Source organism: Onychostoma macrolepis, chromosome 16, assembly GCF_012432095.1.
Source record: "Onychostoma macrolepis isolate SWU-2019 chromosome 16, ASM1243209v1, whole genome shotgun sequence".
Classification (NCBI taxonomy): domain Eukaryota; kingdom Metazoa; phylum Chordata; class Actinopteri; order Cypriniformes; family Cyprinidae; genus Onychostoma; species Onychostoma macrolepis.
Genome location: NC_081170.1, coordinates 14,548,342 through 14,574,101, shown reverse-complemented (window position 1 = coordinate 14,574,101; position 25,760 = coordinate 14,548,342). Strand labels below are relative to the sequence as shown.

Below are 25,760 nucleotides of genomic sequence, written 5' to 3'. Positions count from 1 at the left end.
CTGACGGCCACCAGAACCGCTGCTTAATCAGCGCAAGTGTCCGAGTCGCTCCTGGGTGGCAAGCTAGCCTAGAAGAATGGCCCCACTGAAGGATGCTGGTTCGAACCGACTCAGGAACAAATAACAGCCCCTCTGCGCATCTTGCGGGGATAGTAACGCCGTCAAGTGCCTCGCGGACCCTGGACTCCACCTCCCAGTTGACCGCCGCAATCACCCGGTTGGGTGGCACGATAGACACCGGAGAAGAGGATCCAGTCTCTGCTTCGAATATCCGCGAGAGTGCGTCAGGCTTACCGTTCTTACTCCCCGGGCGATAGGAGATGGTGAAATTAAAGCACCCAAAGAATAGAGCCCAGCGGGCCTGCCGAGAATTTATTCTCTTGGCGGAACGGATGTATTTGAGATTCTTGTGGTCAGTCCAAACCAGAAAAGGAACCCCCGCACCCTCCAGCCAGTGACGCCACTCCTCCAAAGCCAACTTGACAGCCAGTAACTCCTTATTCCCGATATCATAGTTCCGTTCCGAGGGGGTCAGTCGATGAGAAAAAAAGGCGCAGGGGTGTACTTTGTTGTCAGAAAGCGATCTTTGAGACAAAATAGCCCCAACTCCCACCTCTGACGCATCCACCTCCACTATGAATTGGCGAGAGGGGTCCGGGTTATTTAAAATGGGAGCCGAAATGAAGCGGCTCCTAAGTTCCTCGAAGGCCTCCTGGGCCTGTTCAGACCAACCGAATCGCCATCGTGTGGAGGTGAGCTGAGTCAGAGGCAGGGCGATCTGGCTAAACCCTCGAATGAACCGCCTGTAAAAATTGGCAAACCCCAGAAATCGCTGAACCGCTCTACGACTGTCTGGGGTGGGCCAATTAGCAACTGCTTCTACCTTGGCAGGGTCCATCCGAATGCCTTCTGGCGACAAAATAAACCCCAGGAACGGAACTGATCGTGCGTGAAACTCGCACTTCTCCAGCTTGGCGAATAAGCGATTCTCTAGAAGCCGCTGTAACACTAGCCTGACGTGCTGGATGTGGTCACGTTCATTCTGGGAGAAGATCAGGATGTCGTCGAGGTATACAAACAAAAACACAAAAATCGGGAGCAGAAACTGGGCTTCCCAAATCCCACACCAACAGGGCGGGTGGCTGGGAGGAACGGAGCGAAAAGGGTGCAGTCTCACGTTCCCAATCCGGACCCGTTATCCAGTGGATCACTAAATCCTCGCCTGAGGATCCTGAACACAGTACAAAAGAAGAGAGGAGATCTCTACATACGCAAAGGTAAGAACGTAACCCAAGAAGACATACTGACACAGAGAGAAGGCATAGATGGGAATAAATAGGAAGGGGGAAACGAGTAACAGGTGCGGGGCTAATAGAGCGCACAGCGCTGTGAGTTAGCGCTGATTGCTCCCCCACGTGCAGCCGTAGATGACAGGATGAAAGCAAACCACCACGTGTAGCTGACATCGCAGAAATGAGTCGGAGAGAGGTGCTGACCATGACACAACTTGAGAGTGAGTAAATGATGACACAATTTTCATTTTTGGGTGAACTAGGCTATTCATTTAATGTTAATAAAATAAAACACAAAGAGAAAAATAACTCACTGCTGACTGAAGAACTTTAATAACATATATAATTGCTAAATTCAGCAGTATTAAAATAACTTTTCACATCATATCTTTTTTCACCAAATAATATCGATAACAGTATCGATAAGTACTGGTATCGATAAGCAGTATCGGTATCGGTATCAGTATCAGTATCGATAAAATGTAAACGATACCCATCCCTAGAACTAACTATAGCTTCTGTTGAGCGACAGCTTAGTATAGGCTAAATTTTCAACCCTGCTACCTGCTGATTTTTTCAATTTAATTTAATATTTATTGAAATAACTATTTCATAACAGTATATCAATGCTGTATGAGTTTTAAGCTGTATGTAGATGCCCTAAATTGGTAACGGTTATACAAAAATGGTAAAACAAAAAAAATGTAGGTAGTTTAACCTTTTGAGGTTTGAATACAATTCCTTCTGCAAACCATTTGTTGAAATATTTTCAGCTCTATTTTGTTTCTTATTTGTGAAAAATGGCAGATGAATTAAGTTTCAAAAGCATGCTCATGGTAAAAGATGCTTTAGTCTTCATCTGAATCTGAAAAGAATGTTTTTAAGCAGTGGTATATTCTTCTCTCTGCTTTAGGAAAAAAAGAGGTCATGATGTGAGTGAGCGGTGGGCTGGACGTCTGAGACATTACGTCAGCATGGATTCAGACAAGAACATTCTGTTCTGAGGTCAAAACATGAGTCCGGCCTCTGAACATGCCCAAACAGAACCAGTAGCCTTATGTAATGTCACGATGTAATGCTTTTGACATGGACAATGAAGCAGAAGGGAATGACAGCCCAAACAAAAGCAAACTAAACCTATCGACTCAACAACATTATATAACAGAAATACCTTAACACATACGTGTCCCTTTGAGATTTGCTTTACCAATTACTGCTAACTGGGTCAAGCACAAGTCAAACTGGACTAGTTTGTGTTCTCAATGCACGGTGTTTCTCTACACTTACTGATTATAACACTGGACAACAAACCTTTATAAGGAAACATTTATCCACCGTTTCTGTCTGATGTCTAACATTCCTGTGATTCATCTATCATTTCCTCTGATCTAATCTAGCCTCCCGTTTCAGCGGCGTGTGGTCTGTGTACCAGACTGGCCTAAAAGGGGGATATGTAACACCCCCACAAAGCTTGTTTCCCAGCAGCAGCGTGTTTTCACATTCCAGAGCTGTGAGATCATATTCCAATTCAGCTCTCTCCTGAATGATATCTGTGTTCAGAGGCCCAAACAACGCCATCCTTCATATGGTACCAATCACACCGCCCACGATTGAGCCTTTGAGCTCTGTACCGCACAACAACAACAAACAGACTCCAGTCTGTAAACACTAGCAATGTCAGTGTAGTATAATTCAAGTTAGTTAGGGGGAGCTTCGATTTCTTCTGTGAATGAACATGCCCCTTCTCAGTTTCACCAATGTTTTTGTATTCTAAAAAGACAGCAGGAGAGAGAGAGAAAGAGAAAAAAATGAGACAAAAGCCAGACATCAAAGAAAAAAGAAACCAAATGCCATTCTGAATACAAAGCGCTCATTGAGGGCATCAGCATTCTTTTTAAAAGCCGAAACCCGCTCAGTCTCCACAGAAATTCTAGAATCAGCTGGTTCACATGATTCTAGGGCTGTTTTAGAACTTCAAGTTCTGAATAAAGAATGGTTGTAATCTGGCAGAGGGAATCATTACATCTGCATTACATTTCCATATCTTGGAACCAACATCTTCCTTATTCCTTACTGAAATGCTATAACACACCTCTGCTGTAAATAACCTTTGGCGTGGGAGGAAGTGAATGCATAACAGAGTAGGAATTTAGAACATTTTAACAACCTTCAAAACAAATCTGCTTGCTTTTTGGGTAACGCAGCAAGCATACATTTAAAGTATGTAAACTTTGTAGTTAGGATGGGGTTTGTGGGTGTGTGCACGTTTTACCTTTGGTTTTCAAATGAATGTAAATGGGTTGAGAACGAATGACATTGAATGTTTGCTTAAAACACACATTGTAGATTTGTTCCAAGGACAATTGGGTTCTGTCAGTGCTGCATTCACTACTTTCCCAGAAAAGACTAGCAGAGCCATATTGTCTATGGTAAATTCAGAGATTAAAAATACAATGAGCACAGTTTTGGTAAATGACACTCTTTATATATTGTTTAAAAATCCCTGCATAATGGTCATCAAGGGAAATTTGGAGGGATCCTCATATGTGTGTGGCTGGGTGAACAAAAGAGATCTGCATGGGTGCCAATAGATGTGTACATTAACCTTTCCCAGACAGGAAAGGAAAAGCAAATACGGAGCCATGGAATTCACATGATCTTGACCTCCTGGGGAATTCTTCTCACTACCCAAGAATGGTTTATTTTAATCATTGACAAGATGCAATTAATTAAGGTAGATTTTAACTTTCTAGTCCTGTAATGAGTACCTGTTATCTCATTTAAAGATTTCAGTTTGACACAGTGTTGGTGTTTCATATTAAATTAAACTTTCCTGTAAAATGAGTGGTGGTTCTCTGTCTCAAGGTTTTCCCCCATGGACTTTTGCAAAAAATTTATAATTTTTTTTTTTAACGTCGAATTGGTTTGAGCTGGGCATTTCCCCCCTCAAACCCACAAAGGTAAGTCCCCAGGCATTTGAACGACCAATGGCCAACAGCCAATTTTCACATTGTTTACTTAAAATATTGGTCTTCAGAATGCCTCATGCCTTTAATAATTGACTGGCAGCAAATCCTTGTGTATTAAATAATAATCAAAGCTACTTTGCAAATGTCTCTCATATACCCTGCAGAGACTGATTAGTGAGTGGCCATCTCCACAAAAATCAGTCTCTTTCAATGTAACTTGCCTGGGAAAAAAATGGTCGGAGTGCATTTTTGGATGTCATGAGTCTTTCATGACATGCCAACATGCAAACAATGGAATGTTGCTTTCATTTCTGATTAATACAGTACATATCTGAAATATGTGAAGAACTTTTTTAGGGTTTCATTGAGTTTTTTTTAGACTAAATGCTATGTACAAATGGCATTGCCAATTATTAAAAAGATCAAATGAATGATCTTTTCTAAAAATATATATGAGTCATTCCATGACAGGAGTTTATAACATTTGATGAAGTGCACTAAACAATTTTCAGAAGAGGCAAGTTCAAAAGTTGCCACGTTTGACTCTCATTTAACATTCATAATTTGTTTTTTATGCTCCACAAGATTCAACAAGCATAATATAAACAGATAAAATAGTGTTTATTTATATTTCTACTATTTATAGAAACATCATATTGCGGACACTTGGATACTAATGATCCATGAAGACAACTTTAATAACAAGGAGAACAGCAGACACATTCTGTCACAAGTTAGGCTACTTGTAACCAAACGATTATTTTTAAATCAGTTTTAGTGGATATATGTTTCAGTTTATGTCCACCATTAAATTATTTCATTTGTGTGGAGATTTTATAAGATTAGTTTTAAACTCTTTATCCAGTACTAATCCAAAAGACTGGAAAAGTCATGGGAACATTTTCAGAGCAAATCATTTGGTGAAAATGAGAAAACCTGTTTCATATAATTGACTACGTTACAGCTGGTGGTATGCGAAAGTTCAGCACATAGGTTCAGCGGATGAACTTGAATAATCATTTCCGGACACCATTTCCTCACTGCACCTCTGTCTCCTCCTGGCGGCTGCAGATGTATATCCTCGTTCTATTAGTTTGGTCTGGAACAAGATCTCTACATCGATTACTCTCTTAATACCACATTAGGTTAGTGACTGAGTCTGACATTCATTCAGTTGTCAAGCTGGTATGATCTGATAATATTTTCAAAACCTTCAGATGCGCTCCTGATGATGCAGTAATATTTTGCCTTACGCAACAGATTTGAGCCCTGTCCTGAAATCTGGTCCCCTGCTCTATTTTAACTTGTCATGTCATTCATTTTAATTATAAATACCCATCTTATCGTCTTTACATATCTGTGAAATAGATTTAGGTGTCAGGATGAGTTTAGCTTACAGCAGGGCTCCTCGAAAGACTGCGGGAAACCGCATGTCCAGACTGCTGGATGCAGAGGAGGATGAGTTCTACAAGACCACCTATGGAGGATTTCACGACGTGAGTGATGAAATATCACTTGTGCGGCTTGTCATGGGCTTGTGTTGACACATTTCCGCAGCTGTAAGACATTAATACTTCGACGTGAACGTTTGGACACGAACCTGTAAGAATATGCCCCGTCACTCTGATTTTATTGTCTTGAGACTGTCAGGAGATCTCTATCACATGACTTTATGGAGTTATTGTGCTTTTATTTAGTAAAAAAAAAAATAATAAATAATAATCACACACACAAAAAAATAATTTATACACAGTATATATTTATATATGTTTTTGTATATTTTACATTTTGATTATTTCACATTTAGTTATTCTGTATGTTTGGTTATGTGCTACACTTTCAATTTATTTTAATTCAGCTATAGAGATTTTCACAATTCATGTTGTAAAGCAGCTTTAAAAAAACAATTATTCCAATAAATTAGATATAGGCTAGTATAAATTATATATCCTAACTGAATGTACATTACTATATAAATATAGTCACATTTTCTATACTATAATATATTGTTCTGTATATTTTTGTTAATTAATAATCAATGTAATTTAATATATCCAATACATAATTATTAAATACATTAGTGCATAAGGAAAATGTAGGGAAATTTATTTTTGTGTAGGTTAAGTATATTGCATGTGTTCATTTGCTCTTCCATTCTTTGGAAATATCCTCATATTGTATTTTAATAGAGTCTCTCTCTCTCTCTCTCTCTCTATATATATAAAGAACACAATAATAGGGCAGACATGTATTTCAACAAACTTATACAAAGCATTAATAGATTTATACAAAAGGGTGATCAAATGTTTATTATATTAACAGTTAATTTAATACATGACTTATGATTGGTTTTGTGGTCACATATTGTATACATTATATAATCTAATTGAATGTAATCCATGCGTTATGCAAATAATATGCACCTGTCTAGTGTCTCCTCTGTGACTTTGAGTCCTGAAAACGTGATTTCTGCAGGAATCAGGTGATGAAGAATATAAGGGTGACTTGTCTGAAACGGAAGATGAGGTGGACAGTGACTTTGACATTGATGAAGGAGATGAACCCGACAGCGAGCAGGAGGAGGATGGGCCACGTCGAAAGAGCAGAGTGGTGACCAAAGCCTACAAGGTACAGGAGAGCTGCTATGAAAAAGAACCATAAAACCATCATAAAAAGCTACCATAAATAGCTTCAGATGACTGGGAATATAGTGCATGAGTCATATAGACTAGTTTTATGATTCATTTATGGTGCTTTTGAGTCCCTTTTGAAGTTTCGGCACCTTTTTCTTTGAATTGTATATAAAATAGTGACCAGTACATTCTGTACAGAATTTTCATATTAATGCCACTTGTAATCCCAGAACCTTGTGTTTGTGTAGGAGCCAGTTAAAGTGGTGCGGCAAAAACCAAAACAACGGAAACTGGCTGAACTGCCCAGGAGGATAGACAAGACAAAGAATGACAAATACAACCCCCCTGAACTACAGGAGGACATCAGCAAGAGTGAGACTTTTGCACTTTATTTATGTGTAACACATAGGTGTACATAAAGCTGAACATATTCATGAACTTTTGTCTCACTTTATTGTTTGCATAGTTACACATTTACACAGGCACATGTGACATAAGCGGACATACATAACAGAAATTTTGCCAATATTGTACCCATAAGAAGCAAAAGTACTGTATATGGGAATATACTGGAAAATATAATGCAGTATATGAAATAATAATTTTCTATATGTGGGAAACTAGTGCTTATGCTACAATATATGCATGGACCGTGTATTGCTGTAAATTGATACATAAAAAAATGTATGCAGACAAAAAATGCAAATCAGAATTTTTTGTAGTATCTTTTCCTCAATTAATTAATCTCAGTTAACGCATAGGTGTACATAAAGCTGAACATATTCATGAACTTTTGTCTCACTTTATTGTTTGCATAGTCACACATTTCATATATGAAAATATATTAAATGGTATATCAGAAATAAAGTGTTTACTGATAAGAAATATTCCATTTTTTTATTTTTGGACAGTTGGATAAAATCATGGTGGGTGGAAAAAAAGATTTGACATGTTTAACTTGATGGATATAGTAATATTGTATTTACACTGTATTATTCTGTATATTTTCAAATAATTTGATGTTAAGTGTGGAAATATATCAGTTAGTCAGATTTATCAATTTTGTTGCATTTTGTTTTAAATGTGATTTTTAGTTGGTTAAAATCTGACTATTTTTCTATATTATTTTTATGTAATGATACACAAAAAGTCTTTCTTTCTTTCTTTCTTTCTAAGGAATTGACTGCCATAAAAATAGTTTCTATGAAAAAAGCAAACCATATGTATCAACAACATTATCCAACAGGAAGTGCATAGATGTTAAAGATAACAGAAATTTACAAAACTAATAACAATTTTTATGAACCTCTGATTGCACATTTACAATATACTCATAAACCACAAATAAAATAACATCAGGTTCTGAAGTCATTGTTTCTTCTTCATGTGAATTAGATGATTTCCAGTGCAATAAAATGTGTTTGTTGGGGAAGCTGTCAATAAGTCAAGTTTACATTCCTTCCTTGAACGGCAACAATTTAAGCATGTGGCGACCACATCATAAACTGTGGAGAGTGTTATAGTAAATGTTAGTAAACTTTGAAATTGTTTTTGTCTTAGACAGGAAGTCAGTGCGTCAGTCAACAACAGAACACACACGGCTGACGTACTTGAGGCTGCAGGAGAGGCAGGTTGCTCCGCGTCGAAGAAAGCGTACAAGACATGAGCGACCTTTGACCCAGGCTGAACTTTTAGCAGAGGCCAAGGTCACAGCAGAGATTAACCTTCGATCACTGGGTGAGGAATTGATAACTGATAACTACAAATTGTTCTGTCTATAACACTTGAATGCTAATAGATGTTTGTGATTTTTTGGCAGAAAACTATGAGCGTTTGGAGGCAGATAAAAAACGCCAAGTTCATATGAAGCGTCAGTGTGTGGGATCTGTTATCCGATATCACTCTGTGCTCATGCCAGTGGTGTCTGACGCCACTTTTAAAGAGGAAAACGTGGATGTAGAGGGGTACATCACCTGGTTCCTCATCTCTTACTGAATTGCTGTTTACTTTTTACTTCTATTGCTTTGTAGACTTTAGACTTTTATTGTCTTTCAGTGGGTGTGTATCTATCTATCTAACCTTTATATTGCCTGGCACTTAAAAATGTGTAGATAAAGTCTCTGAAGTGTCCTCATGTTTACAAATACTCCTCCATTCATTATTTTGACAAAAAAAAGACAAAATAAAATGTGATTTGTTTTTCTATTTAGAGGTGAACTGAGTAATTTTGTTTTGAGTAATCTTATGCGTACATACATCATTTTAAACACTTTTCACATTAAGCATGTTTTTAAGTATAATATAAATAGAATAAACAATTAAAAACACACATTTCAAAAGAAAGAAATATTATTCATTTTATACAAATGAAAAATTGTAATTCTTTTGGCTTCACTGTTTAAATTGATCATCTTAGGGTACCATTGCAGTTTGGTCAAAAGTAAATTAAATTTAGATTTATTGATTACGTTAAATGTTAATTTAGTTAAAGATTTTCATCATTTGTTATGGTTGTGTAAAAAATAAATATATATATATATATATATATATATATATACAGTTCCCTCCAGAAGTATTGGAACAGTGAAGACAAAATTGCTCTGTTGGCTGTGGAGTCAAGACATTTGCAAATATGAAAAGATGAATATATGAGAAAACTACAGAATGTCACATTTTATTATTAGCCGTTTCAACACATACATGTTTTACCAAATAAAAAGAACAGCACTTTTAGAGTTCATCCCACTCATTGATGTGAGCATAAGTATTGAGACAGTTGAACATAAGGCAGATATAAAAGATTAAAAGCTATTATTTAGTTGCAGATCCCTTGTGTGCAATCACAGCAGTGAGTCTGTGACCCATAGACATCACCAGACTCTTGGTCTCATCCTTTGAAATACTTTTCCCAGCCTTTAATGCAGCCAATTCCAATTGTTGCTTGTTTTGGAGAGTTTCTGCCTTTACTCTCCTCTTCAGCTGGTGAAATTCATGTTCAGTCGGATTTAAATCTGGAGATTGACTTGGGCAATCTAAGACTTTCCATTTCTTTGCCCTTATAAATTCCTTGACTGAACTGGCAGGGTGTTTTGGGTCATTGTCCTGATGCAATATGAAGCACTTCCCAATGAATCTGTTGGCATCTTATTGAATATTGGTAGGCAAGATGGTTTTGTACTCTTCCAAATTCATTCTGCTACTGTCATCATACATTAAGTCATCAGTAAAGTTGAGAGGGCCTGTTCCAGAGGCAGCCATGCATGCCCATGCCATGACATCACCTCCACCATGCTTTACAGATGAGGCTGTATGCTTGGGATCATTTGCAGTTCCGTTTTTTTCTGCACATTTTTGCTTTCCCATCACTTAGATAAAGGTTCATCTTTGTCTCATCGGTCCATAAACACAGTTCCAAAACTCTTCTGGCTCACCTTTGTGCTTTTTTGCAAACTCTAATCTTGCCTTTCTATTTTTGGAGCTGGTCAGAGGTTTGTATCTTGCTGTGTAGCATCTGTTATTCTATGTCAAAGTCTCCTGAGGACAGTAGATTGTCAGAGCATCACCCCAGCTTTCTGGAAGTTGTTGGTGATTTTACAGACACGTCTTTTAGGGTTCATTTTACAGCTTTTATGATTTGTCTGTCATCAACTATTGTTGTTTTCTCAGCCGATCAGGTAGTTGTTGGTTGCTGGTGTCGCTCGTGGTTTCCAAACTCTTGATTTCTCCATGACCTTTGTTTTTGCTATAGCTCTAATTGACTTAGAAGTAATGGATATAACTGATACAACACATTCCCTGCCTTTAATATCTGACAAATTAATGCAACAGGACACAGCTGATCACTTAGAAAGACCTGTGAGGCAACTGTTCCAATACTTATGCTCACATCAGATAGAGGGATGAAACTCTAAAAGTGCTGAACTTCTTAGCTGGTAAAACATCTATGTGTTGAATCACCCAATAATAAAATGTGATATTCTGTAGTTTTGTCTCATATTCATCTTTTAATCATATTTGTAAATGTCTTGAATCCACAGCCAACAGAGCAATTTTGTCTTTACTGTTCCAATACTGGCACTGTGTGTATATATATATATATATATATATATATATATATATATATATATATATATATATATATATATATTGTTTTCTTTAATTAATTCACATCTTTTTAAAATTGTGTAAAAATTTAAATGAGTGCACCTGTATATTTTTATCTTTATATATATTTTATCTTCACATCTCATTAACAGTTTGGACCAAGACGCCCAACAGAATCCAGGCCCTCACCCTCCACAAGCTCTTTCCCAGTCAGAATCAACCCTTACTGCGCCACCTAGTGTCGTCTCCGCTAACACAGCTGCTGTAAACCCTTCCCTGTCATCAGGGCCTGCCAAATGCTCCCGCACCTACATCACATTCAGTGATGATGAATCCTTCCAGCGTTTCTTTCCCGAGTCCCCACCTCCTCGAATTCCTGTACAGGAGATCTGCCCTGTTACCCATAAGCCAGCGCTCTACCGAGACCCCATCACAGACATTCCCTACGCTAATGTACAAGCCTTTAGGATAATCCGGGAAGCCTATAAAAAGTATGTGGCGGCCCACGGCCTGCCCTCCACTGGCACAGCGACTCCAGCTGACACCACTGCAAAGAATCTGCGCCAGAAGATCATTATTAAACAAGGCATGTAGAACAATACACAAGATGGAATCTATCTGTCTTTCTGTCTGTCTGTCTGTCTATCCATCCATCCAAGAATAATAAATATTCTTTGGTGAAATACAGTACATCTGCATAAAAATGTTTGCTGCCAAATCTCTGTCCAGTGTATTTGTATGTGCAATAAGCTGCATAATTGAATGTGATTTTCGTATAAATGCTTAATGTAACTTTATTTATTGTTTTTTTAAATGCACTGTTTAATTTAATTGATTATGTAGTGATATGTATTTATAATGTGTTCATATTATTTAAAACAGCATTAAAGATTGCTGTTGAGTAGCCTTTTAGATGTCATTATTTTTTTATAATAATTTGTGGATAATAATTATGCATATATAATGTGGGCCATCTATAAAATTAGTTTATGTTGGAAAGAACCCACTTAGTACTCAATGCAGCCAATGTATAAACTTCTACATTAAAGGGATAGTTCACCCAAAAATGAAAATTTGATGTTTATCTGGTTACCCCCAGGGCATCCAAGATGTAGGTGACTTTGTTTCTTCAGTAGAATACAAACGAAGATTTTTAACTCAAACCGTTGCAGTCTGTCAGTCCTATAATGCAAGTCAATGGGCACACAATCTTTGAGAGAGAAAAAAACATGCACAGACAAATCCAAATTAAACCCTGCGGCTCGTGACAATACATTGATGTCCTAAGACACGAAACGATCGGTTTGTGCGAGAAACTGAACAGTATTTTTATCATTTTTTACCTCTAATACACCACTATGTCCAACTGCCCTGAGCGCGTGCACGGCATCCGGTGCGTGACATCTGTATGTGCTCTGGCGTAGTTTACGCAAGCGCCAGAAGCGATCTGTCGTGCGTATACATCACTCATTGTTTACACAGTGCACAGAGATTGTGGGTATGACGGCTAATCAAAATGGTAATTACTTGCGCTTATCCTGATTGTTCAAACTGACTTAAACCTAAAAGATTACGTTTGCTCGCGTGAACTCATCCGGGAGTGTTGACCTTTCACATATTCCCAACTACTGAGCCTGCTCGCTTGAAGTTATGGTTGCTTGCTCTTCGGCTGGAATTCAACACACCCACTGGATGCCGTGCATGCGATCAGGGCAATTGGACATAGTGGTGTATTAGAGGTAAAAAATTATAAAAATACTGTTTAGTTTCTCGCACAAACTGATCGTTTTGTGTCTAAGGACATCAGTGTATCGTCACGAGCCGTAGGGTTTAATTTGGATTTGTCTGTGCATGTTTTTTTTTACTCTCAAATATTGTGTGCCCATTGACTTTCATTATAGGACTGACAGACTGCAACGGTTTGAGTTAAAAATTTTCATTTGTATTCTACTGAAGAAACAAAGTCACCTACATCTTGGATGCCCTGGGGGTAACCAGATAAACATCAAATTTTCATTTTTGGGTAAACTATCCCTTTAAATTCGAAACAGATCTTCAATCAGGAGTCTCTCTGACTTGCAATACCGCCTCTATACCCTAGAGGCCACTCCTCTCTACTAAAATGTTACGTGTTTAATGAGTAAACCTGAGTTACTCAAACAGATGACTACATGTACCTTCTATGCAGTGTCAGCCTATTTTCCATGTCCCTCTGTTTCATAGTCATTAATCTCTCAAAGCCAAAATAATGAAATGCTGACCTCATGAAGAGTAGCTCGTATCCCTGTCTCAGCTTAACCCAGATAGCAAGCGAATACAGTCAGCGAAGAAGGGAGGGCTTAAGGGGGGAACGACTACCGGGGAGGGGGGCGAGCGAGGGGCTATTCTCTGATTTCAAACATAGAGTTGCTGTACAGAAGATCCCAGCAGCTCTGAGTCCTAGTGAGGGTAGGTAACACACTAACTCTCTTTCTGTAATCTGTGTCTGTCTGTGTGTCTCTTTTAGCAGCAGGACCACATTAGTAAATGTTTTTTGGACACTGTATATAGTAATGTATAGTAAGCAGAATTTGTTTTTTTATTGACTATTTCAATTATTTGAAATGTAAAATTGTTGCATTCAGCTGCTAATTGCATGAATGATTGTTTTGGTGATTTTGTTTAAGCAGTCAGTGTAGTTTATGGATAGAGGCCCCAGTGGGTGGTTTGTAGTGTAAAGTGTATATTAAAAGGTTAAAGGTCAAGTTAGTAGATAGTTGGATACTCAAGATCTTGTTGGATTAGTTGGATATTTGTTTTTGGTTTAGAGTAAGGCTTTATGGAGAACATTGTTTTTGCAGAGTGTGCGTGCAGATGCACCTGTTGATGTGAGAGCATGTCAAAACAACAATCTTGTGAGAGTTTTTTTTTAAATGCCTGCTGATTGTCAGCCTTTTTTTGGTGGTATAATGTTCTTAGACATATTTTCAAAACAGCCCTTATTTTCCCAGCCAGCCTTGCTTGCAATAGTGCTGCACACTGCAGCTTTGCAAGCAGAGAGGATTTACGCAGCTGGAAGTAGCTGACTTGTGAAGCTAAAATTAATCTGAGGGTTGATTTGGAATTTTACACTTGGGTGGTTAGACTTGGTGAAGTCAACCTACAAATAGTGTGAAGTCTTATGAGCTGTGTGTCAGCTGGAAAATGCTCCCAATGATCAAACTCCATAACTGAACTGTGGATCTGAATAAGAAGGTTGTTTTTAGGCTCTTGCTGCATGTCACTTGGCAAAGTCACTTTTGGTGTTTCTGGCGAATGATATGGTATCTGATGTGTCAGTACCCAATATTTGTTCTATGTCCTTCTGAAGTACCAGAGGGGGAATTGGGTTTCTGAGACCCAACCAAAGTTTTTGTCATGGACAGTAATAACTTTATGGACTCTAGAAGGAAAACAGTCAGCAGACTCAGGTTGCTTTTGGAGACGTTTAGTCAGTTTGCAGTTTGGAAATTGCCATGAAAAAAGCAGATATAAGAAAGGGCTAAAAATAAAGGTTCCAAATGTTTTATTTTCTCGCAAACATGCCATAGAAGAACCATGTTGGGTTCACCTTTTAATGAACAATTCTTTTGCTTAGTGATAAGAAGGTTTTAAGAATCTGAATCCACTGTAAAGTACCTTTATGGAAAGTTTCCATGGATGTTAAAGTTTCCTCATGGAATCATAGACACCATTACCCTCTTAAAAATAAAGGTTCTTTATTGGCATCTTTGGTTCCATGAAGAACCTTTAACGTCCATGGAAATTTCCATTTGACAAAAGGTTCTTTATAGTGGAGTAAGGTTCTTTGGATGTTCTTCACACTAAGAAAATATGGTTCTTCTTTTAAATACGGTTTACTGATGAAGGTTCTTCTTTGGAACCTTTATTTTTAAGAGTGTGGAATTTCTGCCTAGTTCTGTCAGTATATATTTTTAATTTTTTCCACAAGTTTAATTACTTAAACGATTCAATACACATGGCATATTAGATTTAGTTTGTTTGATTTGCAGTTTAATCATTATAATAATTAAAGTCAGAACACCGTATTATGACATTTTTAAAATGATTCTGATTAAAATGATCAATTAAATGTAAAATGATTAAAATGGTCTGTTAAATATACACAAATCAATTCAGTTGAACTCAAATCACAGGATATTAAAAATGCTTATTTAAAAGATCAAAATCTGATTATGATTAGTTTGTTGTGTTGGATTTTTTTAAAATGACTGTACTGACTAATAATAAATTGAGTTAAAGAAATATTTTCTCAATTTGGAAATGTCAAATGTTGGCTGCTGCCATGCAACAGTGAAATAACAAGGATTCCATGTTGAAGGACTAATTTAAAAAACCCTTTTCACAACTAGTGAGCCTGAACAGGTGAAACTTAGCTAATACTTTTAAGGCTTGAGTTGGCGTCCTTTGGGAGCTGTGAGAACAGGTGTTAGGAACAGGCAGACTGCCGCTCTTTCCTGGGATATGTGCACAACACAAAAAGATGACACCTGGTCGGCAGAAGGCCTGCTTTTGGCCTGTATGTTTATTGGAAGATTGAAGAGACAAAGTAGTTAATGGCTATTTATAATCCCTGAGCCATCAGTCTTGTAGACTGACAGGTTCCTGAAAGAATGGTGTCAGATGCATTGCCAATTTCTGAAAGCAAGGTCATTTGGAAGTTTGATTAAAATAGTGTAATTTGAATTTGTTCAGAACTGAGATTACAGGATTAAATTTATGTTAAGATTAGTGAGATAACAATAGTCCTCTTTTAGCCATATCAAGCAAACATTTTTAATTCAAAGCAATTTAGCCTGTCTCCACTTCTGTCATTCAGTTCTCTTATTTTGCATTTCTAGCTTTACCGTTAGTCCAGCGAAAGACAACTGAAGTAACTAAATCTGAATAAACAACATAATTTTCTGCAAAGGATTCATAACTATTTTTGAAATGAGGTAAGGACTGAGTTTGGCAATGGTAATGCTGTTTCTGGAATCAGTAAACTTGTTGATTGATGTGTACAATCTTTAATTTTTATTTTCTGTTCTTAGCTCTCTGATCCTGTGTTTGTGTCACTGGCTTTACAAATTAGTGCCACACTACTCTGGTCCAACACCTCTGATAGACTGACAACCACAAATTCACATTTGTCTTTTGGATTTTTTCCATAATGTAAAATCAGCCATCGCTAACTCTAATAATCTGCATTATTTAATTAAATTTTATTTTATTTTAATGCTTTATTTTACAAGCATCAGGAGTGTATGAAGAGTGCAGAGCATAACAGACCCTTGTGATTCATGGTGTGATATGTAGCAGTAATGTTCATTAGCATATATTTATAGACCATTAACTCACTGGTCTCCAAATGGTTTTACCACATGTTTGTAAACTTACAGTTTGACTAAAAATTTAAAAGTAATTTGATTAGAAGTATTTACACATCAGAAGTATCTGAAAGATTACAATCAGACATTTTTGGAGAGCTTTAGCTTTGTGTTATGGAAAGCCATCTCTGTTTGATTACAAGCAGATGTGGTAGATGCAATTCAAACTCTTAAAAGTTATATGCGCAAACATATAAAAATCTTTCAGTATCAGTAGTCTTTTTTTCTCTGTAAAAATATCTAAGATCAGTTTACACAAGATAATAGTTTTTAATATGTTCCGACATGTAGTTACAGAAGGATGAGTTCAGGTCAGTTACACAACATTTTGGGCTGTATTGTCTGTAGTTTGTGTTGTAGATCCAGTTTGGGTGTGGTGGTCTGGAACTGGTGACTAGCCCATGACTCTATCAGTCTGTTTCACAGGGCGGACGGGCGGCAACATGGGCCACCTTCACATGAGTGTGAGCCAGTGATAACTACTCACAGTTCTAACCTTCTCCTCCTTACTGTAACCCAAAACCCAAGCGTTACTGTTCAGAGACTAAAAATAGACAAGATTCTCTCTGTCTCTTGGAATGAAAGAAGCAGTGAGTACTTTCCTCATGGTCCCATATGATCGGCGAGTCTACTGTAATTACATCACGTTGTCAGAAAGTCCTATCTCTGTTCCCAAGTACATTGTACCTTCAGACCCCCAAAAGCTCTTCCTGTACACAAATGCTAGCCTTGTCCTTTTAATTCAACTGAGCTTTGTGGCATTTAACAATGTAAGCAGTTCCCTATCGTGCCCTTTCAGTGGCTGGCTCTTTTGGCCAGGCTGAAAGTGACTTGGACTGGAAAGCTTGAAAGGTTTTCCCATTCATTCTCAACTTCTACAGAAAGCATTGAGGGACCGAATAAAGCAAGCAGCCATTATTGTGCCTTATTTGCAAGCCAAATATAGTAAAACAAGATTTTTTGTTCAAGTTTCTAGCTTAAACTTTATCTCTGTCTCTCAGGGCCAGCTGTCTCTGGGCGAGCTGTGTGAATTGAGAGTACCAGCGAGCATCAAGCATGTCTAAGAGCGATCCCCGAGACATCGACGAGGATGCCATCCTCAGGGGCCTCAGTGCCGAAGAGCTGGACCAGCTGGAGTGTGAACTACAGGAGATGGACCCTGAGGTACTATGCCGTACAACCGTTTGAAACTAAAGCATGAGCAGACTTTGAAATATTTTGCCACATGCATTTATTTTTGAGGAGACACCAGTGGTAGGCAATTTAATACACTACACAAATCTTTGGCCTGATTTACAGTCTTTAAGAGCTGACACTTATTTGCTTAAAGGGATAGTTCACCTAAAAATGAAAATTACCCCATGATTTACTCGCATTCAAGCCATCCTAGATCTTTGAAGCTTTGTAATTGCACTGAATGATGGTCGAAATTTCAAAGCCCAAAAAAGTGAATCCATCCATCATAAAAAGTAATCCACATGGCTCCGGGGGGTTAATAAATCCTTCTGAAGTGAAGCGATGCATTAGTGTAAGAAAAATATCCATATTTAAAACTTTATAAACCGTAATCGTTAACGGTCTTCCGCTAACTGTCTTACATGTGTTCATTAGAGAGTGGCGTTCCAGCAGTAGGACATAGCAGGCATAGCGTATTCTCTGGTGAGAATATGCTAGTCTCACGAGAAGATTTGTTTACAAGGAAAACTAGCCTGCTTTTGGCTTATATCGAAATTCTCAGACATTTTCCTTTATAAATCCTCGTTTTGTTTGGTCCTGTCCTCTGCACTTCCGCATTCGTCACTTCTCACCGGAGCTTACGCTACGCCTACGTCCTACATCATCCACTGGAACGCTACTCTCTTGTGAATGCGCATATGAAGTACTTTTTTAATATAGATGGATGCAATTTTTTGGGTTTCAAAATCTCAAACACCATTCACTGACATTATAGAGCTTGGAAGAGCCAGGGCATTTTTTAATATAGCTTAACTCTGATTGTATTCATCTGAAAGAAGAAAGTCTTTTACACCTCGAATGGCTTGAGGGTGAGTAAATCATGGGGTCATTTTTATTTTTGGGTGGACTTGGTCTGTCTGCAGATTTGAGTTCACAGATTTAATAGAAAATCACGTAGTGTATGATGGTCACAGACTAAGACTTTTCAGCTTCAGATTATGATTCCGTCCAGTTGTTTTGAGACAGTTGATATATTGTTTTCATTTGTCATGCATCTCCAAGAAACAAGGCACATGTTTATGTGTGAGTTTCTAGTGTTTGGAACAGCTTCAAAGTATGATAGTGTGTGATCGTCTGTTGTTTGGGGTATTTTGCTAGTTTTTATCTGTAGCCATTAACAAAGTCGGCAAGTTTATCATGCAAAACACACACACACACAAAATAAAGAGGTTAATATACAGTCAGCCGGTCATTATCGCAAAATAAAAGATCCTCTGAAGCCATTTTCACTACAATCGAGACACAAGATGGCATCAGTGGCATTTGTATGAATGAGTCCAGGATGTGACGCGAGAGACATGAAAGTAGTGGTATTTATATCAGTGATCTGATATAAACCATAGCCATGGGCAACAGCAAATATTTGAAAATATATGACAGCTGAATGTTCTGATTGACCAAGTATTCCAGAGAGCTGTGTTATAAATAAGCGTAATTGCTGCTGTACTTGGCAGTGCTCAGAATGCATTTTGTTTTCACAGAAAAAGCAGTTTTGACATTGTAACTCTTGTGTCCCATTGGGGAAAAAAGACCTACGACAGATTTTTTTGTTTAAAACATGATTTTGTAAGGATGAACCGATCAAGTGTGTGTGTGTGTGTGTATGTGTGAATGGGAGATTTCTGATTGCAGAAATCATTTTAAGCATAATGATTTTCTTGACCTTTCAGAATGCCATCCTTCCAGCTGGGTTCCGTCAACGTGACCATACCAAGAAAAGTCCCACAGGCCCCTTTGATCGCTTCGCCCTGATGGATTTCCTGGAGAAGCAGGCCATGGAACACCAGGACAGAGAAGACCTGGTGCCCTTTACAGGGGAGAAGAGAGGTACCACAAACACTGGATTCATTTTAAAAACACTTATAATATCTAATATCTGAAAAGCCTTTGTAAACAAAATGTGTTTTGAAATATTCAACTAAAGGCAGATTTGCCACTTATTCATCATTATTCTGAACCTTTATATAATTTAAAAGGATTCAATAACTATTGTGTTATATTTTCTAATTATAATTGTATAATTTGTTTCTTTCTTGTGTTTGTATAATAGCTGTGAGTAAAGTGAACATATCTCTTTCCCTCCACTGTCTGTAGGAAAGGCCTTTGTCCCTAAACCAGGATCAGGCCAAATCCCTGCAGAGGAACAGATCACTCTGGAACCTGAGCTGGAGGAAGCACTGAAGAACGCAACAGATGCTGAAATGTGTGACATTGCAGGTGGGCATCACATTTCTACTCTGTTCCTGTTATTTCTTTTCACATGGCATAAAGCAACTTATGATATCTGGTTGGGAGTGCTCTAGAGATATGCATTACAACTCTTCTAAAACTAATCCTCACTTTAAACCTGTAACATCCTGTAAATGGCTCTGACTGTACTCCAAATTTTGATCCTTGACTAAGGACTAATCCTCTGTTTGCTATTGTAAACAGCTGATCACAATACCTTTTGCATAACATTTGTCAATCAAACCCTTTCTAGCTTCATCTGGTCAATTTACGTTGTACAATCAGTGTCTTGTATGACAACTTTTTTAATATATATAATAGAAGCAGCCTAGCTGATTTATATGTGGAACTATGAACGGTGTAGGTCATGCACAGAATTATACCACACAGTATCTATTTCCCCAAGCTCAGCAGCTCACCAAAATAAAATGAGTAACAGCCAACTAGTCAACATGGAGTGAAAATGTTTGTGCTTATGTGTTGAGTTGGCTGCAAGTCGTCTGTAGGCCAGAAACACTCGATGATTGTGTGTTGGCAGCATTTAGCCAAACAGAAATATCACTTATCTTACTGCTTCTATTAAAAATGCAACATGAGACACAAAGAATTCACATTATTCTTGATTTAGCACACTAAAGTGATGGAAACCGGTCAATAGTCTAATTGTCCTTGAGCACTTAATAGCAAGCCTTTGCCCTTAAGGACATTTAAAGCGGTGGAGTTTTGGAGCGTGTCACTGGCTGCAGATTTCCCAGCAGAGCCCCTCATTCAGAACACAGTTTTAACTCTGGAACACGTCCAGTTCTGGATTAAACTGTCAATAGGGGTTTGCCGTTGGTGATTTAATGGATGAGTCTGCTTTTGCTGAGATGCAGGGTAGCTAACTGGATTTCTAAATAGCGCTGGTGGTTTTAATCTAGTTATTGTATCTGAATATGGAATTCAAGCTGGTGTACAAAGGTAAGGTCTGGTCTATCCCAATCCCAGTTTTATCTGCTGTTGCCCAACTGTATTTTTTCACCGGTCCAGCCACTGCTAATTGAAAGCTAGAGGGGGAGTTTATAGTGGATTTACTGGTTTATCAGCGCCCCCTGCTGTTCAAATGCAAATTTACAGTTTAACTGACACATATCTAGTCAGTTCTCTGCAGTGCATCTTAAATGATTTGTGCCAGTATTTCTCAAAATTTATTCCATAAAAGATTAATTAATTAAAAAGATTATATTTATATAAAAAATTGGTTTATTTTTTATTTTATGATTTGTAATAATATTCATTTAAATAATTATTTAAAATAAGTAATGAAAAATGTATTGATTATTATATAATTTTAAATGATTAAATTAAATTAATTTATAAAATTTATCAACATATTGTTATTATAATCATTATTATGATCTTTTATATTAAACTATTATTATAAATTCAATTATATTTTATGTTATTAATATCTTTTAGATATTATTTTACTTTTTTTTAATAAGATTTATTTTTGGCATTTTCGCCTTCATTATGATAGGACAGATCAGAGCTGAGAGAGAGAGCCTACAAGGCTATCAGCGCCGACATATCTTTTAGATATTTGAACATTTTAGATATTTATGAATTTTTTTAAATGAATAATTATTACTTGTATTCATTGCATTAAAATGAATTAATATTAATAATTTTATTACCATTTATATTTATTATTATTTTTGTTGTTGCTTTTTGAACATTTATTCATTAATTAAAATTAATAAACGTTTTTATATTTGTATCCACCTTATTTTTCAATACGAAAGTAAACCGTTTTCTGTGAATGTGTGAGACTTCTGGTTCATTAAATAACAAATAACAATGTGCGGTAAAAGTTAAAAGTGTTTGCTCTTCAAACCACTGTGTTCATAATTGAGATAATACATTCAAATTATATGGTAAGACACACCAGTTTGCAAAATCAAGCAGCAAAACAAACTGTTTTGTACAGCTAAAAATAGAGCGTGGAAGCCTTGCACATAAAATTTACAAATGGCCGTGCCGCTCTTATGGAAAAAATAAGGTGGATAGTTATTAATATATTTTTATTAATATATGACGTTTTATTTACAAGATTTGGGGGGAGCACATTCAGATAATCAACCAATTCAGCACAGGTAGAACTCGTCTAGATAATCAACTTAACTGGAACGATATGTATATGTATGTATGTATATATACACATACATACAGCCAACTCACCTCAGTCCCACGACAGTTTTCCGGCATCCCTCCTCCACCCCAACTCCTCACTTACCCTCATCCCAGAGTTGGGATGGGGGAGTTCCCTGGGTTCGGGCTATATTCCGAGCTCGGAGCCCTCCAAATATGCTTACTATTTGCTCAATCTGATTATATGTAAGTGCGAACTCGTGAAACTGGCATCCGAGCTGTCCAAAAGTATTGAATTTGTATGTCATTAATTAACTAATGAGATTCTTGTATCCTCACAGCCATCCTGGGGATGTACACACTCATGAGCAACAAGCAATATTATGATGCCCTGAACACCACTGGCAAGATTGCCAACACAGAAGGCATCAACAGTATGTATACATACAGCGCATTTAACACTGAACCACTTCATGTCAAACAAAAGTTTTATATAATGAGGTTTTTCAATTTTTGTTGAATTTACCTAATGTCACTTCAGCATATACAATAGTTCTATATCATAAGCTGGACTATACTCTTTAGGTGTGGTGAAACCAGATGTGTATAAGATTTATCCCGATGAGCCTCCTAATGACACAGATGTGGAGGACACTCTCCGCTGCATCCAGAAAAATGACAGCAGCCTGACAGAGGTCAACCTCAACAACATCCCGGTAAACATGCTAACTGTACTCACACCTCAATAAGCATAATTATGATCACATTACAGATTAGACATAATATTAATATTATAAACAGATTTCCTAATTACTCTTTCTAATATTTGTTTTCTTGCAAGCATCTGATTAATTACCATAATTAATCTTAAGAATTGATGCATTTCTGTACATGAGCTGAATGGGGTAGTAATGACTGTTTGTGTTGCTGTAGGACATTCCCATCCCAACCCTGAAAACGATTTTTGAGGCTATGAAACCTAACACAAACGTGTTAAGCCTCAGCATTGCTGGGACACGCAGTAATGATCCCGTGGCCTATGTAAGTCCTGAAGCCTGTGTTTTTGATGTTTCATTTATTCATTCGTTGCTTCAATCTCATATTTTTCTACGTACAGGTCTGAAGATAAGTTTCTAAATGTGTAAAAGTGCGTCTTGATCATATAAAATCTAAAATCTTAACCTATGTAAAGTTTAGTAAATGCTGTAAATTATAGTCAAAATATATGTTAAAGATTTAAACCATGGAGATTGTTTTTGTTTAATTTGATCAGAACTTTCCGTTTAGTTATGTATACTAAAGTTAATAAGTTTTGAGTCAGATTTTTAAAAAAGAACATTAATACATTTTTCTGCAAGGATGCTTTAAATTGATCAAAAGTGACGAAAAGATTTCTATTTAAAATAAATGCTGATTTTTTAAAACTTTATCTTCATAAATACTACATATATATATATATATAACTGTATTTTTAAATGCAGTCTTGGTGAGCATAAGAGACAGAAACACACACTAACCCCAAACTTTTGACTAATCAATAGTTCTTTTTAATATTCTTCATAAATTCATTTTTGGTCCCACTTTATATTAGGTGGCCTTAACTACTGTTTACTTACATTTAAATTAATAATTTGATACAATGCACTTATTGTGTACATACATGTTTTTACATTGTACTTATATTTAAAAAAATACCTATATGTAGGCACATCTGTAATTAATTTCTGTAATTACATTCATAATTACTCTGTTGACGCATCCCTTACACCTTAACCCACCCTTAAACCTACCCATACCACCAAACCTGTCCCTAACCTTACCTGTATCCCACCTCAATAGCAGTAAAAGTGTTTTGCAATACAATAAGTACATTGTATTTATTTTTTGATGTAAGTACATAGTAGTTAAGGCCACCTAGTATAAAGTGTGACCTCATTTTTCAACTCTGTTGTCCTCTGTATGTATTGTGGAAATGATGGAGAGCTGATGTCTGTTGTTTCTCTTGCTCTGTTCCTGTGAGTCAGGCTATTGCTGAGATGTTACAGTCCAACACTACCCTGCAGAGCCTCAACATTGAGTCCAACTTCATTACTGCACAAGGCATGATGGCCATCGTCAAGGCACTGCAAGAAAACTCCACTCTTACTGAGATTAAGATCGACAACCAAGTAAGAGACTAAAACACTCCTGCTAGAAATATCTGATGGCATGTGTTTAAAACTAAAAATGAATTTGTTCATGTGTGTTGTCAGAGACAGAAACTGGGCGACTCAGTTGAGATGGAGATTGCAACCATGTTGGAGAACAACCCCAGCATCATAAAAATTGGTTATCATTTCACTCAGCAAGGTCCGCGTGCAAGAGCCGCAATGGCCATCACTAGAAACAATGATATCCGTGAGTGTGTTCCCAAAATATTTTCACAAATATTGCAGCTTGTGCTTGTCTGTAGCTGAAACAGGAACATTTTTCATTCATTTTGGTGTGTTGCTACATTGAACTTGATATTTTTTTGTATTTATCCCATCTCCAGTTCGTCAGCAGAGAGTAAGCTGAAAAGAGGATGGAATTTAGTTCATTTAGGAGATATCAAAGTTCTGCATGTGCACTCTTGGAAATCGTACAGATGCTCCAGTAACAGCCAGGACAACCCCTACAGATGACCCTGATATGCTTTTACCATTCGCCATCGGCCATTGTGGATATCATTATCGCCAGCTTGATAAGACTTCATTGCTTTCTGTGGATTTCATCAAATCAAAAGCTCTGATCTAATAAAATTGACCTGCTCCTTAATACCTCAGTTTTGCAAACTTGAAAAAGACACCAGTTGCTCAGTTCATTTTCTGGTAATATGGTGCTCCCGCAAAGGTTTTTTGTAAATATTTGAAATAAAATATTACATTCTATATTGTCTAATCAGATTTCAAAGTTTCATTAAATTACAATACCATCATTTAATACAGGTTTGTACTATCAAAACACTGGCATACACTACTGTTCAAAAGTTTTTATTTTTTAAAGTAATTAATACTTTTATTCAGCAAGGATGCATTAAACTGATCAAAAACAACAGCAAATAAATTTTTTTAACATTGTTAAAGAAAACTTCTGTTGCAAATCAATTCTCTTTTGAACTTTCTATTAATCAAAAATTAGAAAAAATGTATCAGTTTCCACATAGTAGTAAGCAGCACAACTGTTCAACCTTGATAAGGAGAAATGTTTTCTTAACCAAATCAGCAAATAAAAATGTTTACTGAAGGATGATGTGACACTGAATGATTGCTGAAAATTCAGCTCTGCCATCACAGAAATAAATTATTTTAAAATACAATAAAAAAAAAAATACAAAAATTGAAGTTGTATTATTTCACAAGATCATCATTTTTACTGTATTTTTAAATCAAATAAACACATCTTTGCTGAGGACTTCTTTCAGCAACTTTTAAAAACTCTTACCGGCCCCATATTTTTGAACAGTAGTGTAAATACTGTCATTTCAAAGCAGATGCTCTCAGCAGACTCGCGGTACAAAACAGCTTCATTATCATTTGTAGATCTGGACTCTGTAACAATTTAGATTAGATTTAGATGATGCATTATTGAATTAATTGAGATAAAATAATGAATGACACATGTCATAATTTTGATTATATGGTGACCCAAACCCAGAGGCACAAAACAAATCAAACTATTCAATATCCCATGGCAGGGCTTCCTGCTCCCCCTCCACTTACCTATTTTTACACACAAACC

General features: G+C 36.9%; 2 protein-coding genes across 2 annotated transcripts; both read left to right on the top strand.

Moving 5' to 3' along the window:
* Positions 1–5,259: 5,259 nt before the first annotated feature.
* On the top strand, positions 5,260–11,820 carry vps72b (vacuolar protein sorting 72 homolog b). Its single transcript, XM_058747082.1, has 7 exons — positions 5,260–5,406; positions 5,630–5,757; positions 6,737–6,889; positions 7,143–7,266; positions 8,455–8,631; positions 8,714–8,858; positions 11,151–11,820. Exons 2-7 carry the CDS (start codon positions 5,644–5,646, stop codon positions 11,590–11,592), a joined length of 1,155 nt encoding a protein of 384 aa, XP_058603065.1. The 5' UTR covers positions 5,260–5,406; positions 5,630–5,643; the 3' UTR covers positions 11,593–11,820.
* Positions 11,821–13,307: 1,487 nt separating this feature from the next.
* tmod4 (tropomodulin 4 (muscle)) lies at positions 13,308–24,920 on the top strand. Its single transcript, XM_058747264.1, has 10 exons — positions 13,308–13,446; positions 17,408–17,570; positions 19,313–19,469; positions 19,737–19,859; positions 22,343–22,435; positions 22,587–22,717; positions 22,935–23,042; positions 24,026–24,169; positions 24,254–24,398; positions 24,535–24,920. Exons 2-10 carry the CDS (start codon positions 17,463–17,465, stop codon positions 24,555–24,557), a joined length of 1,032 nt encoding a protein of 343 aa, XP_058603247.1. The 5' UTR covers positions 13,308–13,446; positions 17,408–17,462; the 3' UTR covers positions 24,558–24,920.
* The last annotated feature ends 840 nt before the right edge of the window (positions 24,921–25,760 follow it).

Coding starts and splice junctions, on each gene's coding strand:
- vps72b (XM_058747082.1), top strand. CDS start 5,644: ATGAGTTTAGCTTACAGCAGGGCTCCTCGAAAGACTGCGGGAAACCGC. Junction 7,267..8,454: donor ACAGGAGGACATCAGCAAGA/GTGAGACTTTTG, acceptor TTTTTGTCTTAG/ACAGGAAGTCAGTGCGTCAG. Junction 8,632..8,713: donor GATTAACCTTCGATCACTGG/GTGAGGAATTGA, acceptor ATTTTTTGGCAG/AAAACTATGAGCGTTTGGAG.
- tmod4 (XM_058747264.1), top strand. CDS start 17,463: ATGTCTAAGAGCGATCCCCGAGACATCGACGAGGATGCCATCCTCAGG. Junction 17,571..19,312: donor TACAGGAGATGGACCCTGAG/GTACTATGCCGT, acceptor TTGACCTTTCAG/AATGCCATCCTTCCAGCTGG. Junction 22,718..22,934: donor TCAACCTCAACAACATCCCG/GTAAACATGCTA, acceptor GTGTTGCTGTAG/GACATTCCCATCCCAACCCT.